The sequence below is a fragment of the Phocoena phocoena genome, chromosome 14, assembly GCF_963924675.1.
Source record: "Phocoena phocoena chromosome 14, mPhoPho1.1, whole genome shotgun sequence".
Classification (NCBI taxonomy): Eukaryota; Metazoa; Chordata; class Mammalia; order Artiodactyla; family Phocoenidae; genus Phocoena; species Phocoena phocoena.
In genome coordinates this window covers 28,160,112-28,176,943 of record NC_089232.1, presented here as the reverse complement: position 1 = coordinate 28,176,943, position 16,832 = coordinate 28,160,112, and the positions used below count along the sequence as shown (strand labels likewise).

The window sequence follows — 16,832 nt, the reverse complement described above, 5'->3', positions numbered from 1 at the left end:
CGTAAGACGGCTGGCGGAAGCCCCGCCTCTGGCCCTTCTAGCTACGCCGACTCTGTGATAGCGAACCATAGAGTGGCGGAAGCGGCCCATCCCCTTCCTCTCTCGTTCCAACGGCTTGGCGAAGCTTCTGGGGGTTTCTCTGGCGCGGAGAATTGTGGGGTTGCTGGGCGGTCCGGGCGCAGAGAAGAGGAACCGCGGGCCACTGAATAGGCTTCCAAGATGATGGTGAGTGGTGTCTTGCGCATCTGGCTCCATCCGCTGCCATCTGGTCAGTAGCTGGCGCCGCCTGGCCGGGGCCGGTCCAGTAGGACCTCCCCCCCGCCCCCGCCAGCCTACTGCCTCGATCCTTCCCCCGAGCCCTGTCTGTGGGTGATCCCGGCCCGCCGCCGTCTGGTGGGCCCGGGCACGGAGCAGGGGCCCTCGAAGAGGGTGGTGTGGGGCTCAAGAGGAGGCTCTGGTCTGGCCGGCTGGGGACTGCAAATCCCAGGGTGCTTCGGGGCCGCGAACCCGCATCGGCCACCCAGTTTTCTGAGCCCCCATAATCATGACCTGGGTTAAATGACTGCGGGTTGAGCGTGCATACGCGGTCGAGGGCCAAACTAGGAAGCTCTGGCTGCCCTGGAAAATGCGGATGTGAAGCGGGTGCTTCCTAGAACCTGCAGAGGCAGCATGGGGACCTTATGTCGGGCCGAGCCCAAGGTCTCAACTGTGGTCGCTCACTGCTCCCCGCCTGCTGCTGCGTAAATGGAAACAGATCTCTCCGCTCGTACTTTAATTAACTCACTCGTTCATTAAGCAAACGCATTATTTATTACCTACTGAATGTACCAGGCTCTGCTGGTTGTCGGAGGTCCACCTCCTCAGCCAGGAGAATAGGTAGGGCAGATGGGGACACTGCATCAGAGGTGGGAAGACCTGGCCTCTGACTCCGACCCTGTCTGCGCCTCCAGATGTGACATTAGGCGGCTTTTCTAGTTGGCCACCTAACTCTGGTTCTTGTTTTCTTAAGTTAGGGAGGTTGGTGAATCCTGGAGTGTCTCTGTAGCCCTCCTCCCCTCCCCGCTTCCACGGCGTCCGTTTTTCCATCTCAGCTGCACATACCTTACATGGGTCCCAAAGCACCTCGGTGGTGTCTCCTGAGTTGCTGTTGAACAGGGTCAGCTTTTAAGTGTTTGAAGCAAAACCCTAAGATACTGCTCCCTGTGCACTTGGCAGTTCACTCGTTCATTTTAGCCTCTCAATCCAACTCAGTTCTCTGTTCTTTTCCTGCTTCCTCAGCTTATCCCTGACCTAGTAGATGTCAAACTGACCCTTATGAGGTGTTCATTGTGGCCAAATGCCCTGTGAATCCCACCTGTACCCAAGATAGAAGGAACCTGGCATTAATCTGTATTCCCTCTCCCTTTCGTACCTCCAGTACTGCCTTTTTCAGTCCATCTTCAATGTTACTGTTCCTGAAGTCATCTTCATCTGTGTGCAGAGGCAGCATAGTAGAGCAGTGGAGAGTAAGGGCTTTGGAGCTACACTGAATGCCTAGGTTCGTAACTAGCTCTGCCACTTACTAGGTGTGTGCCTTTGAGCATGGTATTACATTTCTGGCCCTCAGTCTGTTAAAGGGGATTAAATGAATGAATACATATGAAGTGCCCATCAGGTAGTAACACTCAGCATGTTAGCTAGTCTGCTAGGTGGTTGCTTGCCTTTTCGTCCCTGTAATCCACCTTCCTGCCAAGGCTACCATAAGAGTTTTGGTTGGCCTTTAAAGAACTGGGGATCAGAACCAAGATTCTTCTGACTGGTGATAAGACCCTTCACCAAGAGGCTCCAGACCACCACCTTGGGTTTTTCCTGAACTGATGTCTTTCCTGTTTCTTTGCTGTATTGACCAATTATAGCTATCCTTTTGGTGTGTGAAACTTCAGTCACTAAGAATTCTCCTTGCTGTTATTGAATTGGTACTTGATATTCTGGAAGCCTTCTGTGATTGAGAGGTAAAAGGGTTCCCCAGAAAGCTCAGTCTTTGGTACAGCCGTACAGAACGTATGCTTGCCTTTGTGGTATTGAGCACTGCATGACTTAGAATATGAACACCTGTTGTTTTATAGAGCGTCACGCTTAATAATGCTTAATAAAAGTTTTTAAGGAGGATGAAGAAGAAGACTATTAAGCTGAAATTACCAAGCCTTCCATGATACCCTTGGCAGATTACTGGATTCTGCTGTTGTTTCTTTACTTGAGTAAAAATGTGGTTGGAAAATAACTTAGGGACAGAAGCTGGGCTTTCCATAGCAGTGCTTGCCCCCGGGAAACTGACAGAAGAGGACCCATCCTGATTGACCTGGCTTGGCTCAATCCAGCCCTGCCACCTTTCCCTCCTTAAATGATCTCTGTACCCAGGCTGCCATTTCTGTAGGGCCTTTAAAGCGTAGGGAACTTGGGGACAACGTGGTGAGCTGCTTCCAAGCCCTCCTTGCTTTGTACTTAAGAATTTTCAGTGAATTTAGTATCACCATGATGCCGATGCTTTTCCAAAAATAACTGACTGCCACCTTATTTCACGGCTTGTATAAAGCATTTTCAAGTGTAGTTGACCCTTGAAGAATTCGGGGGTTAGGAGGCCTGACTCCACTCAGTTGAAAATTTGCATATGATTTAGTCAGCCCTCCATATCCGGGGTTCCTCTGTATCCGAGGATTCAACCAACCTCAGATAGTGTAATACTGTAGTATTTACTATTGAAAAAACATCCAGGTATAAATGGATCCACACAGTTCAAACCCATGCTCTTCAAGGGTCAGTTGATATGTAACAGTTGGATTTTCAGCACCAAAAGCTTCTGTATATTGTTTCGTATGTGACCAAATCTAGGCATTCTACACGTTGAGATTAGTGTACTCCTTACCTTTGGGAAGCTTGTACTTTAAGATGGATGGCAATATAAACATTGTGCTCAAGAAGGAGCAGAGAGTGTTGGGATCCCCTGTTCCCAATGCTCATGTTAACGGCTGTTGAGAAAATTTGGAAGAATGGAGACTCTGAGGAGTTGCCGGCCTGGTGGTAAAGTGGTTTTGGTAGAACGGGGCAGTGTGGCTCTTGTTGGTGGGGGTACAATTTGGAGGTAGAGGGAGAAAAAGTTTATAAAAACATTGGATAAGTTAGCCTTGGAGAGGTGAAAGAATCTGTTGTCAAAGGAAATAGGAAGGGATTAAGACTCAAGTTGGTTTTTGATTTAAAACGTAGGACTTCATCCGGGGCAGGGTTGGACCAGAGGTGACTTGAGGTTGCCCTGAGGAATGATTTAGCAGGACTGGGAGAAGGTGGGGCTTTTTGGGGGACACAGCTTTCCTTGTGAGGAACCCGAAGGAAAGCTGAGAGTATAGAGAAGCCATTTCTTGCCACCAAACCTGGGATTCTACCATGAAAAGGAAGGAATTTTCCTTCCAGTATTCTTTAAAAAAAAAAAATAATAATAATGTGTGATATCTTTGTTAGAAAAAGTTGAAACAAAACAAAATATCCAAGTGTCAAAACTTTCTTTACTTACCACTCTTACTCATTAGAGTTTGTTGTACATTTTTCCAGCCTGTTTTTATGCATTTGCACATTATATCTTGCCTCTTCTTACCCATTTTCTATAGTTGTTTTTTGGTTTTTTCCCAGTGTAAATTAGACTATGCCATTCCTCTGCTAAAAGCCTTTCCAGGGCTTCCCTTCTTTGTAGGACTAAAATCTAAACTCCTTACGATAGTCTGTAAGTGAGTAGTGACCTGGTTCCTACCTGCTTCTTCAGCCTCATTCCAGTCTTCCACTTACTCACTACCCTCCAGCTACACTGGCCAAAGGAGTCGAATTTTTAAAGAAACTGCTCAGTTAATGTGGAGTCAGCCTCATGGGTTGCTCGACTTTGTAGTGTGTGAATTCCTGGCTCCTTTTTGTTGGGCTGAAACAGCCCTGTGCTTTCCTATGCCTTCCCTGCTCAGACACCTGAAGTACCCCCTAGGGGTGGACATGGGCAGTGATTTTCAAACTTTATATTGTAACCCACAGGAAAAAATAAATTTCAAAGCATAGCGTAATAGCACACGCATAACTAACATAACAAAAATGTTGCAACAGTATTTATCCTTAATTTGTTTTATACACATGAAATCAGTCACAAATGCGGGGAAGTCTGGGCCTGGTTCATGAGCTCATCTCTGAAGGCACAGGCTTGGATGCAGAGAGAAAGCAGTCTTGTGTGCTAAGCTAAGGAGTTACTGTCTGCTAATGGTCACTGGAGCAAAGGAACCTAAGCAGCTGCTTTAAAATAAGCAGGTATCCCTGTCTTCCCAGAGTTTTTAAAGCAGTTCCATAGATAAAGCCTCTACGAGAACAGTGACTGTTCTGGAGACCAATGCAAAATAGAGAAAAACTTGTTTAGGGTATCTGGTTGGAGATTAGTCACAAGGAGGCTTTATGGACCCAGCATGAGAGAGGGAAAGATTGCTGTACAAATTAGATTTGTTGTCATTTTGTGAGGCGGACAAAGGTGCCATTTGTTTCTCTGCCTAGCCATTTCCCTACACTCCAGCTAAACATCATTGGTAAAGCTGTCTGCCTGGGCATCTCCAGGACAACATCTGAAGCTGTTAACACCTCATGTTTTGCATCAGTGCCCCATCTACTTCTCTACAATTAAGCTCTAATGCAGATAAATGAATGCTTGCTGGAGGGTGAACACTGAGCGTGGCCTGCTTCCTCCTGTGACAATTAAGCTCTAGTGCAGATAAATGAATGCTTGCTGGAGGGTGAACACTGAGCGTGGCCTGCTTCCTCCTGTGACGTGGCCTAATTCCTTAAAACAGGGAATAAAGTCAGAAGTTGAAGGGGCTATGCTTATGCAGTTGGGCACTGGAGAACACATTATTTGATTTGTTCTTTTTACTAAATCAGTGCTTCTCAAACCATTTTCTGGCACACCTGCAAGTATGCTATCTCTGGAGGTAGAGGCAGTTTAAGGAATTGATATAGTGCATGGACAGTGGAGGAATGTGGTTTAAAAGGGCCTCCAGATATATTTCTGTTATTGGGGAGATGAGAGCATTTTTCCTCTCCCTCCATAAGTCTTATGTAATGAATGATTATTTTTTTAAAAAACCATTCAATTGCTCTTTCTTCTCTAGCCCACACCAGTTATCCTGTTGAAAGAGGGGACTGATAGCTCCCAAGGCATCCCCCAGCTTGTAAGTAACATCAGTGCCTGCCAGGTGATTGCTGAGGCTGTAAGAACTACCCTGGGCCCCCGTGGTATGGACAAGCTCATTGTGGATGGCCGAGGTAAGTCTGCAGAGTTCCTCAGGCCAGTTGCAGAAGAGGAGGCTCCCCCAGAGCGTTTGGGGCTAGCAGAGGTTGGCATTAGAAATCTCACTGCCTTTTTTTTTTTTTTTTTTTTTTTTTTTTGCGGTACGCGGGCCTCTCACTGCTGTGGCCTCTCCCATTGCGGAGCACAGGCTCAGCGGCCATGGCCCATGGGCCCAGCTGCTCCGCGGCATGTGGGATCTTCCCGGACTGGGGCACGAACCCGTGTCCCCTGCATTGGCAGGCGGACTCCCAACCACTGCGCCACCAGGGAAGCCCAGAAATCTCACTGCTTTTAAGACCTCTGAAGGATTGCTCACTGTGAAGCAGTTTCTTTTCAGACATTGTCCTGAATCCTGAGCCCCCTGGGAATATATGGGAGAAGCCTGGTTCAGGAGCCTGTTGCCTTGTAGAGAGATTTAGCCTAGAAACACTATGGAATCTTCCAGAGTTGCCTGTGGTCACTCCCATTGGATCATGTTGCCAAGACAAATTCCCCCTTATGTTTTAGTATATTAATTTACAAGTGAAATACTAGGGTATCAACTGTTAAGAATATCTAAATGATTATTCTTATTTTTTAAAATGTTTTCTACATCCAGTAGAGGTGTGCTCTTTGCTCTTCAAGGAAAATCAGGAGTTCATGGTCTTTGGAATGTGTGATTTTAGGTGGCCCTTTTTGCACAGAGCTAACTCTAAAAAGATCAGTTCATTCCCACCATGAGCCCCTCTGTCCCATCCCAATAATGTGTATATGGGCTCCAAGTCCAACTAGAAGACAGAATTTAAGAAAAGGTCTTTACATTTTTACTTTGTGTTTGTTCCTTTTAAGGCAAAGCAACAATTTCTAATGATGGGGCCACAATTCTAAAACTCCTTGATGTTGTCCATCCTGCAGCAAAGACTTTAGTGGACATTGCCAAATCCCAAGATGCTGAGGTAGGAAAATCAAGCCTATGTGTTTCAGTGAAACACATGCCTGCTTGCTCCTTTGCTCTCCTTTCTTTAAAAATTTTGATTTTATGTCTAAAATTATAATTTCACAAGTAGTTGCTTGCGAAAATATTTAGGTGGAATTAATAGTCTTTAAAAATTCCTGCTGATCCACTGTGTGTGGCTGAGATCTTAAGATCAGGCCTGTGTGCTGTCATTCATTTGAATTGCTCAGTAAATAATTTAACCTCTAATCTGTTGGTTGCCTTATAAGATGGGGCTGGAGACTGTTTCCAGTTTACCTTTCTTTTTAAAAGAAAATATTTTTATGGTGGTAAAATATACGTAGCCTAGAACTTACCATCTTAATGTGTGCAAATCAGTGACATTAACTCGTCTGCCTTTTAAAAAACCATTTCTGACACTGGAGTCTTGATAATAAATGTTGAGAGAGACAAGTTTGCATTTCAGAGTATTACAGATATGTCCTGAAGTTATATCAAAAGGTCTGTTAGGACCCAGTAGCCTGTAAAACAGTATGGGTTATATAAAATTAAAGTGAGAAGAGTATAGATTTGATTGGTTAATATTTTCAACAAAGGAATTTTGTTCAGGAATTTGGCAGCTTAAACCCTTCGCCGCAGTAACCATTTTTTCTCCCTGAAGTCCCTTATATTATACAATGGACATAAGTGAATAAAAAATAAGTATCTTCTAAATCAGAGGTTAGCTAGTTTTTTTAAAAGCTCTTATTCTTAAAAGAGAGAGAGAGAGAGAAAGCTCTTATTCTTTTCCTCCTTCATTAAAAATAAGGTTTAGATCCTATCATAGAAAATAGCTATGTAAGAAAGATTAGAAGACTAGTGATCTGCTAATTCCAAATAGTGTTTAAAATAAAAAGGACCTTAGCTGGTCCTTAGAGGTTTGTTTTGTAAACTCCTGTAGTATTTTGTAATCCTTAAAGAATATTTATCTCATACTTCTTGCTACTATGGTTATTTGTGACATGTGAGCATTGTATTATAAGCATCTCTGGAACTGTCTTACTCATCATAGTATCTTGTCCGTAATAAATAAGTTCTTGGCTAATATACATATATGATTTCATATTCTGGGGAAATTTGTCCAAATCAGCTCTCTTTGGAGAATGGCCTGGCTGGGGAATTAATTTTGCGGCCCAGGACCATTTGATGGGATGAATACCTATCAACCAACACCTTTCTTCTACTTGTTGCAAAAAGCTGTGCTTCCCAGAAAAGGCTTAATATCCATTTAAACAGTCCCCAGTTTAAATGGGTAGATTGCTTAAAAAGTGGAGTTTTGGAGCTTTATCCCTGAACATGAGAAAACGTGAATTTACTATCATCCTCTTCCAGGTCGGTGATGGCACCACCTCAGTGACCCTGCTGGCTGCAGAGTTTCTGAAGCAGGTGAAACCCTATGTGGAGGAAGGTTTGCACCCACAGATCATCATCCGAGCTTTCCGCACTGCCACTCAGTTGGTATGGGAGTGCTGGTGAACTTGGGCGCTTTGTGCACCTTTCTATTTCTCTTAGGATACTATCTTTATTGGGGTGTGGAGGGACTGGGAACAAGGTTCCTTGGACATTTTCTGAATTCTGCTGCCTAGGAATCTCAGTTCTACCATTCGGTAGCTTTTGACTAGGTATATTACTTAATCTCTTTAAGCCTCAGGTTTCCTGATAGACTATGATCCTAAGCTCTTGGTGAGAGCTGTTTTTGTTTTTATCAAGTACTTCGTGGCACATCTTGAGACCTTGCTTTTATTGACCTTTGACTTTCATTCTGTAACCTGGGGTAAGTCAGTTCCTCTATGCCTTACTTTGTCTCTTTACTATCTCTGTTTTGGGGTGGTGGCATTAAAACGAAATCATAAATGAGAAGGAAGTATGAACGGATATCTTTTGAAAAAGATGGCTTTGAAAAGATACCATGTTTAACATACAAATATGTGTATCGTATATAACATACCTAATTAATATATAAAGTGCTAAAAGTTGTCACAGGTGCTGTTTGTAAGCCAGAAAATTTGGCCTAATTTAGTGTCGTAGTGTGTTTCCATTCATTTGTTTTAGTGTGTTACCTGCAGATCCAGAGCTGAATCCTGATGTACCCTGATGATTCTTCAGAACTATACCTACTCTACATTTCTAACTTTGGGCATTTTCTAAACGATAGAGATTTATATTTTTCTGGGCAGCTACAAGACTTAGAAATGTTGTTTCAGCTTTGGAGTAGAAATGCTTGAGATTTGGGAGCAGACAGATTAGGGACTAGCAGGAGCGATTGGGACACACTTCTCCAGTTTGTCTTGAGCATGAGAGACTCACCCAGCTTGTGTTCTTGGCAGGCGGTTAACAAGATCAAAGAGATTGCCGTCACTGTGAAGAAGGAAGATAAAGTGTAAGTTTGCAGTGAACTTTGTCAGAACGTTGACTTACCCGTGGCCAAATTGAATGCAGAAGCAAGTGGAATCCTTGCATGACCTGGGGCTGTTTGGCTCTTGCTAGACCTCTGGCTGTGCCCCAGCCCATGCATTACAAAAGAGGCTGTAGGTTGTAGTTTAAAAGCTATCACTCATAAGGTCTTTGACTGCAGTCACCGGCTGTCACTGATAATCTGCCCTAAAGATACAGAAGATGAAATTGTTGAGGGCTGAGTTTAGAGACTAGAACAGAAACTCTCCATATTGCAGTAGAGTCAGGTAAGAGGGGCTTTCAAGGCCTGATGCAGGTCCCACCCTTGTGTCCCAGGGAGCAGAGGAAGCTGCTAGAGAAATGTGCCGTGACTGCTCTGAGCTCCAAGCTGATCTCCCAGCAGAAAGCCTTCTTCGCGAAGATGGTGGTGGATGCGGTGATGATGCTCGATGACTTGCTGCAACTTAAAATGATTGGAATCAAGAAGGTTCAGGGTGGAGCCCTAGAGGTGAGCCTGCTGTGGCCTCCCTAGGAGGCTCTTGCTTTCACATTGACCCTTCAGACAGCTTGGTGTAGGAGAGCACACGGTACAGGAACAGAGAGAATGCATGCTGGGCTGGAAGGCAGACTGGAGCTGTTCCCCATACTGCTGCTACAGGCTTCTGTAGGTGCATTTTGTAACCTCTGCAGACCTATATTTACTTGTCAGTAGAGTGGAAGATTGAACTGGCTGATTTTAAGAATCTCATTGTTAATGTGGGAGGGGGATAGGGCTAGCTCTGATAAATTATCTAAAACCCTCAATAAATATATGAGAAGTACATTTCAGTCCATTCTTCTCCAAGTGATATGGCCAACCTCTCCCTTCTTTTATTCATTAATTTTGAATAGATAATACATAATTCAAACTGTTTAGAATTCCTAAAGGAAAAAACAAATGTCCCCTACACCACTCCTGCCCCAGATACAGCCACCAGTTAACTCTGTGTGTGTGTGTGTGTGTGTGTGTCCGTGTCCCTGTCCGTGTCCCTCTTCTTCCAGAAGTACTCTGCATCTGTAAGTACAAATGTAAATATTGTTTTCTTAAACAAATGCTCACTTGTAATACATAGTGTTCTGCAACTTGCTTTTGTCTACTTAACAACATATTTTTTCACTTATTTAAATTTAAATAGAGACATGTTGGCTAGTGGCCACTGTATTGCACAGCATAACTATAACTTTGTTCTTTTTTAACACAGAAGTATCTGTCTGGAAACCTTCTTTGATGTTGGTGTCTCCATGTTGGACCTTTTCTAGTCTTTGGCCTGCTCTCCTTCTTACTTTACTCTTCCTTGGTGACCTCAGCCTGAGGTGATTTGGACAGGACAAGACCTGCTTGAAATATTATATCCTGGCCCTTTACTTTTTGTTCTTTGAAGTCTTTGGAGGGACTTCTACCCCCTCCAAATTGCATTTCATTCTGTCCACCTCCCTCTTCCTCCTGTCATGGCACATGTCAGTGGGATGAGGTTCTCTTTATATAATAAAGCTGTGAGGAATCTGGAGGTCATCTGAGCCATTCCCCATCTTCAGCCCCCACTACCACTCGTGTTTCCGCCCATTCTTTGCATCATGGCTTGCCGACTTTGTCTTTACACACTGCTTTGATAGCAATATTCCATTTCCTCCTGGGCCTTCCTACTCCCGTAAACCCTTGAGATGAGATTGGCATTCACTAAACTAGGGATCAGAACTAATAATCTTATCTGGTGAGAAAGCCAGGGGCTCCAAGCCACACACATGTTCTTCAGACTGTCCCACATCTCTTAAATGCATGTAAAACCCTTAACACAATACTTGACACACAATTCACTAAATGGTGGTAGTAATTATTTACTTGTTCTCAGGATTAACTGAAAACTTCCTGATATATATATCTTCAGCCTTTACCTCTCTCTTGAGCTTCACACTCCTGGATCTCACTGCTACTGAACTCATTATCTCATCCTCCAAACCTGTAATATTTTCTGTATTCCTTGATATAGCTGCTATCACCACCATTATTCAGTCACTCAACCCAGAAGTCTAGGGTCATCCTTAAAAATATTTCCAATTCCCCCCAACCTGTTGATCACTGTGGTTTATTTTACCTACCAATTTGTTGTTTCCTAAGTCTGTCTCTTTTACTAGACCATTGTCCTGGTAGTGGTCACTCTTCCTCCAGTCTTGCATCCCCTAAGTCCATTCTATTTTTTGTTGCAGCGTGAAGTTCCCCAGTTTACACTCTGTGTGTAAAGCATTGTGGGGTTCCACATTGTGTACAGGATAAGAGTCAGGCCTTAGCAGAGCCTTTAAGATTCTCCTAAACTGGTCCCTGCCCTCTTTATTTTGTAGTCCAGCAACTGCAGGTAGCTTTTCATCCCCTGATTGCACCACACTGCCTCTGTCTTTTGGGAACATCTCTTTCTTTTTTCTGTTTGACTAATTTCTGCTTATCCATCTTGATTCAGCTCAGGCATCACCCCCTTTAGGAGGCTGTGGATTTGAATGATGTAGCAATCTGTTTCACCGAAAGGCTACAGTATTATAGACTAGGCTTGTAGATTAGCACTAGCAGAGAACATATAGGTCGTTGAACTGAATACACTATTTAAAAAAATTTATTTTTTTGACGTATAGTTGATTTACAATGTTGTGTTAATTTCTGCTGTACAATAAAGTGATTCAGTTATACATATATATGTATATATTCTTTTTCATACTCTTTTCTGTTATGGTTTACCACAGGATACTGGATATAGTTTCCTGTGCTATATAGTAGGACCTTGTTGTTTATCCATTCTATATATAATAGTTTGCATCTGCTAATCCCAAATTCCCAATCCATCCTCCCCCTTGGCAGCCACAAGTCTGTTTTCCATGTCTGTGAGTGTTTCTGTTTCTTAGATGAGTTCATTTGTGTCATATTTTAGATTCCACATGTAAGTGATATCATATGGTATTTGTCTTTTTCTTTCTGACTTACTTCACATACTGAATACACCCTTCTTTACGGAGTGGGAAATGACTAGGTTTTTTAGTAAGAAAGAGATCTGAGATTTGAACCTGTCTTCTGATACTGCTGAAGCCACTCCCGAGTGCAACATGCTTTCTATTATGCCCTGCTATTAAATCCACCCCACAGCAAGCTCTGTTATGGAACAAGTGGTAGTAGTTCATATTCTGAGGGATCAAGATGGGAATAGCCACAATGACAGCCTGGGAACTGCAGGAAATTTCTGACCCTTAGGACCTTTTGTTTTCATCTCCTGGAAGGAGGAAGCACCTAGGCTACAGCACACAGGTATGTGTGTGCTCGTGTGCAGTACCGGTATGTGTATGTATGTGTATGTATGTGTATGTATGTGTAGAAGACTGGGAGGTGGGGAGTTGGGATCAAAGTGCATCCCTTGGCACCTGCTTTGGAAGTCAGTCTTAGAGAACAGCCCAAACAGGCCTTTACCATGCTTAGTCTCTGCAAGCAAACTGGTTTTCCTTATACTGAAGGCACAACCAAAATATGCTCTGTATTTTTCCTAGCTTTTAGGATGATGGAAAAACTTTGTTACAACAGTGAAATAAAAACATGGTTAACTCTTTCAGGTTCACAGAAATGGACATGCATTATTAGTCCAGCACACCACTAACTTGATTTCATTTCATGCCAGTACTGAACTATTGAACTGTTTGTTTTTTTAAACAGGAGTCCCAGCTTGTAGCTGGCGTTGCATTCAAGAAGACTTTCTCTTACGCTGGGTTTGAAATGCAACCCAAAAAGTACCATAATCCAATGATTGCCCTTTTAAATGTTGAGCTCGAGCTGAAAGCTGAGAAGGATAATGCGGAAATCAGAGTCCACACAGTTGAGGTAGGCCCTACCAGCTGGCAGTGGCATGGAAATGGGCAACATTCTGGGCCATAGCCTTGGACCTTTGTGGCCATCTTGGGCTTAGCTTTGTTTCTCAGGTACCTTATGGGCTCCTTTCTCCTCCTATCCCCCTAAGTATTAATGTCTAAATACTGGGTCCACTTCTTTTCTCACTCTATGCTCTCTCTCAGTGACCTGGACCTGAGGAGGTTTGGATAGGGCAAACATGCTGAAATATTATCCTCTGGCCCCAGGGAAGGGGCTTGCAGGGGCCTCTCAGCTATATAGTGAGCCCAGTATTTTGATTCCTCTTATTTGGGCAGATGTGAACTCTGCCCTTTCTATACTGGGTCCCGTGTTGCAGGGACAGGTGTGCTCCCAACATTGATATCACCAAGGCTGTCTCTGGAGGTAGCAGTGTCACCCAGCTGTAAGCAAGTATTCTTGGAAAATGTATCCCCAACACAGAATGGCCTTTGGGGGAAAGGGTCTTGTCATTGGTAACTCCATGGGTGCAGTGCCTCAGAGGAGCTGGAACTCAGCTGGGCTAAAGTAGGTCTCGCACTGTAGCAAGTGCTAGCTCTGGAGTAGCTCCCAGTCCTGGGGTTACTTTCTGCCTTTGTGTTTGAAAGTTTTAGGTGACTCTTAAGTTACCTTATAGGGTCCTTGTATATTTGGACTGAGAGGAGGCTATTCTGTTTATCCCTGTTAATTCCCAAATAAATCAGTGTATTTTATTTGGCAGGGGTGTGTTCTATTTTAACATACCGTATAGGCTAACCTCCACTCCAAAGCATCCTCATCCTTTTCTGGGTCTCTTCAGGATTATCAGGCAATTGTTGATGCTGAATGGAACATTCTTTATGACAAGTTAGAGAGGATCCATCACTCTGGAGCCAAAGTCGTCTTGTCCAAACTCCCCATTGGGGACGTGGCCACCCAGTACTTTGCTGACAGGGACATGTTCTGTGCTGGCCGAGTGCCGGAGGAGGACCTGAAGAGGACAATGATGGTAACCAAACTTTCACAGGCTGCTTCTTGGTCTTTGTGGCCCCAGGGGGGTTTTCACTTACCCCTGGTGTACTGGAGTGATTGGTATGTGAATCTAGACCTGTGTTCTTAACTCTTTGCCATGAAACACTCCAGTTCCAGTGTGTATATGCTCGGTATACAAGAGTTAATCTAACCAAACAAGTCAGGGAAGCTGATTTGTAAGGAAACCTAGCAGTAGGGCTACGATTAGCTGGCTAAACTCCAGGCTGGATGCTTCCGGCCAGGTTTCCTCCCTTTCTTCTTGAGCATCTCACCAAAGATGCTTCAGGTCTAAAGCACTGATCCTGACTTCAGTCGCTGGGCCCAAAGCACCCTAGTTTAGGGGAGGGGGTATTGGGTGAAACAGAGGGTCACCATCTCCTTTTAACCAGGCTTGTTTGCCCTTCGTGTGTCTTAGCTCTGTTTTTTCTCCTCTTCCAGAGGGAGCCTGGAGGTCAAGGGTGAGAGTGGGTCATCCAGTGAGGAGAGCTCCAGGGCACCATGGCAGTCTAACATGGGAATTGGCTTTAAGACTAAGTGGCAGGAAGCTCACTTCTGGCCTCGTGTGAGCCTTCACTGCTAGATGATGTTGTCTTGTGTTCCTCAGGCTTGCGGAGGCTCCATCCAGACCAGTGTGAACGCTCTATCATCAGATGTTCTGGGCCGCTGCCAGGTCTTTGAAGAGACCCAGATTGGAGGCGAGAGGTGAGCAGTAGGCCTGGGCTCCCTGTTTGCTTAGCTCACGAGACCTGCCTGATGGCCTTCTGCCATCTTTGGGGTGTGGTGTATATATAGCACATGCTATTTATTCTCTTCTGAGGTCTTATATCTCATGGGGCATAAAGAGCTCGGATATATAGAGTGTTTTGGGAGGGAAGAAGATCAAGTTGGGTCTAAAGTCTGGTTCCACATCTTTTATGCCCCTGTGGTACAGCCCTAGACCTTCCCAAGAACATGTCTTTCAGAGTGGGCTTGGAGAACCTTAGTGGGGAACAGAAGAGCAGCTGCTGAGTGTTGGGAGGACTTGGTAAGGTTAGAACACAGCAGGTTGGCAGCAGAAAGGAGTTCACAAGTATGATTTGACCCTGGGTGTAGGTACAATTTCTTCAAAGGCTGCCCCAAGGCCAAGACTTGTACTATCATTCTCCGTGGTGGCGCTGAGCAGTTTATGGAGGAGACAGAGCGGTCCCTACACGACGCCATCATGATTGTCAGAAGGGCCATCAAGGTACTAGGCTGGGAGCTTCCAGCCTGCACAGCTCACTCTGCCTCTTGAGCTGTTGAGACCCTGGATTTGTGTGGTGATTCCTTCCCTGTATAACTTGTGTCCTTCCATGTGGGGCATGTGGGCCCTGATTTGTCTCACAGATGATAAAGAAACAGCCTCAGTCTCTCAAAATAAGTCATGCTGCCTTAAAAGCTAAGACTTGTTCTTGTGAGCAGCTGTGGAGCTGATAGAGTCAGCCATCCCAGGGATTGTGCCAGTGCCCTCAAGCTACAGGTGACCTTGAAGATGGTCAGAAACCATAAGGTTCGCCAGATTGAAGTTGGGATGTGCTAGACAAGGTCCATGTCTGGGCTTCCTGGGGCTTGGGCTGAGGGAGGGAATGTGGAACCAGCCCTCTTTCTGGGCTAGACGGCCTATTGACTGAACGGCCTAATTTGGCCAGGGCTGGAGCTTAGACCTGGGGACCCCTTGCATTTAGAGGTGGGTCTGGTCTCTGCAGAATGATTCAGTGGTGGCTGGTGGCGGCGCCATTGAGATGGAGCTCTCCAAGTACCTGCGAGATTACTCAAGGACCATTCCAGGAAAACAGCAGCTATTGATTGGGGCCTATGCCAAGGCATTGGAAATTATCCCACGCCAGCTGTGTGACAACGCTGGCTTTGATGCCACAAACATCCTCAACAAGCTGCGGGCTCGGCACGCCCAGGTGGGTTATTCCTCTCCTCCGGGTCCAGGGACTGGGTGGACGGGGCTAGATTCTGAGTGTGTGTTGTGCTTACTCAAGCTCTGTGTGGTCAGCCCAGGTGATAGTGCTGGAACCAAACCCAGTACCAACTGCCTGCCTCCTCTGAGGTCAGAAGGAAAGACCAGTGCTGGAACTGGTGGTTCCAGGGTTTGTTCAGTGCTTCTAAGAGTCTGATCACTCCTCACGGTGCAGTGAGAGGAACCAAAGGAACCCTGTGGCCTTCTGCCTGGAAGCAAATACCGTGTGTACTGGGTTCCTTGGTGGTGAAGCACTCCAGGGCCCTGTTGACAGCAGTCCAGCCATGGCTCTACCACCTCCAAGTTGTGATCTCTCTGAGAATTTAATTTGTTCATCTGCTGTTTAGCAAATACTCATTTAGAGATGTTTCTTAAATGCTGTCTGTTAAATGCTCAGTGCGGTGACAGCAGCATTAAGTGAGTGACTTAGTTTCTGACTTGTGTTAAAACTTTAAGTAAGTCACTCTCTGCGTCTGTTTCCTTGTCTGTAAAATCGGGACTAATGGAAGCAATGAGATAAGGGATTGGAAAGTGTTCCTCTTGAAAAGCCTGGTTTGACATACACAGTCCTCAGGTGACCTGAGGATGGGGCCTCCCTAAAAGCCAGCAGCTTGCCTGGGAGAGGGCCCGGAGGTCTTCTGTGGTCAGCACTTCTCAGGTTGGGGGTGGGGGAGGGGTGGGAAGAGGCTTCCAGGCTCCTGTTGTAATGCCACCTTCCTCAGGGAGATGCCAGCTGGTTCAGAGAACCTGAAGATTCCTAACAATCCAAGTCATTCAGAGGGTGTGCAAGAAGAAATTTGAGAGCAGTTCCATGTCACTTTCCCTCTTTTTCTGCTCTTTCAGGGGGGCATGTGGTATGGCGTGGACATCAACAATGAGGACATTGCTGACAACTTTGAGGCCTTCGTGTGGGAGCCAGCTATGGTGCGGATCAATGCCCTGACTGCAGCCTCTGAGGCTGCGTGCCTCATTGTGTCTGTAGATGAAACCATCAAGAACCCTCGCTCAACAGTGGATGTTCCCCCAGCTGCTGGCCGGGGCCGAGGTCGTGGCCACCCCCATTGAGTGGCACCCCAGCTCTCACTGCAGGCTGCCTGCAGGCTGTGCTCACTCTGTCTTGGTGAAATGGTATTACAAGGAAGGGGTAGTATTTGGCCCACTCTGCTCTCACTGGAGGTTATTTAAATAAAACTTAAAAGACTTAGAATTCATT

The 16,832-nt window shown here is 45.2% G+C and overlaps 1 protein-coding gene across 2 annotated transcripts; it reads left to right on the top strand.

The window, feature by feature from the left end:
* Positions 1–59: 59 nt before the first annotated feature.
* On the top strand, positions 60–16,826 carry CCT7 (chaperonin containing TCP1 subunit 7). 2 transcript variants are annotated; one of them, XM_065890649.1, is made up of 12 exons: positions 60–225; positions 5,163–5,316; positions 6,170–6,276; positions 7,647–7,772; positions 8,642–8,694; positions 9,045–9,216; positions 12,433–12,597; positions 13,421–13,609; positions 14,237–14,334; positions 14,725–14,857; positions 15,357–15,563; positions 16,463–16,826. In XM_065890649.1, exons 1-12 carry the CDS (start codon positions 220–222, stop codon positions 16,682–16,684), a joined length of 1,632 nt encoding a protein of 543 aa, XP_065746721.1. In that variant the 5' UTR covers positions 60–219; the 3' UTR covers positions 16,685–16,826. The 2 variants fall into 2 exon arrangements, with proteins under 2 accessions (XP_065746721.1, XP_065746722.1); XM_065890650.1 differs by lacking the exons at positions 60–225; positions 5,163–5,316; positions 6,170–6,276; positions 8,642–8,694 and having other exon boundaries at positions 7,711–7,772.
* The last annotated feature ends 6 nt before the right edge of the window (positions 16,827–16,832 follow it).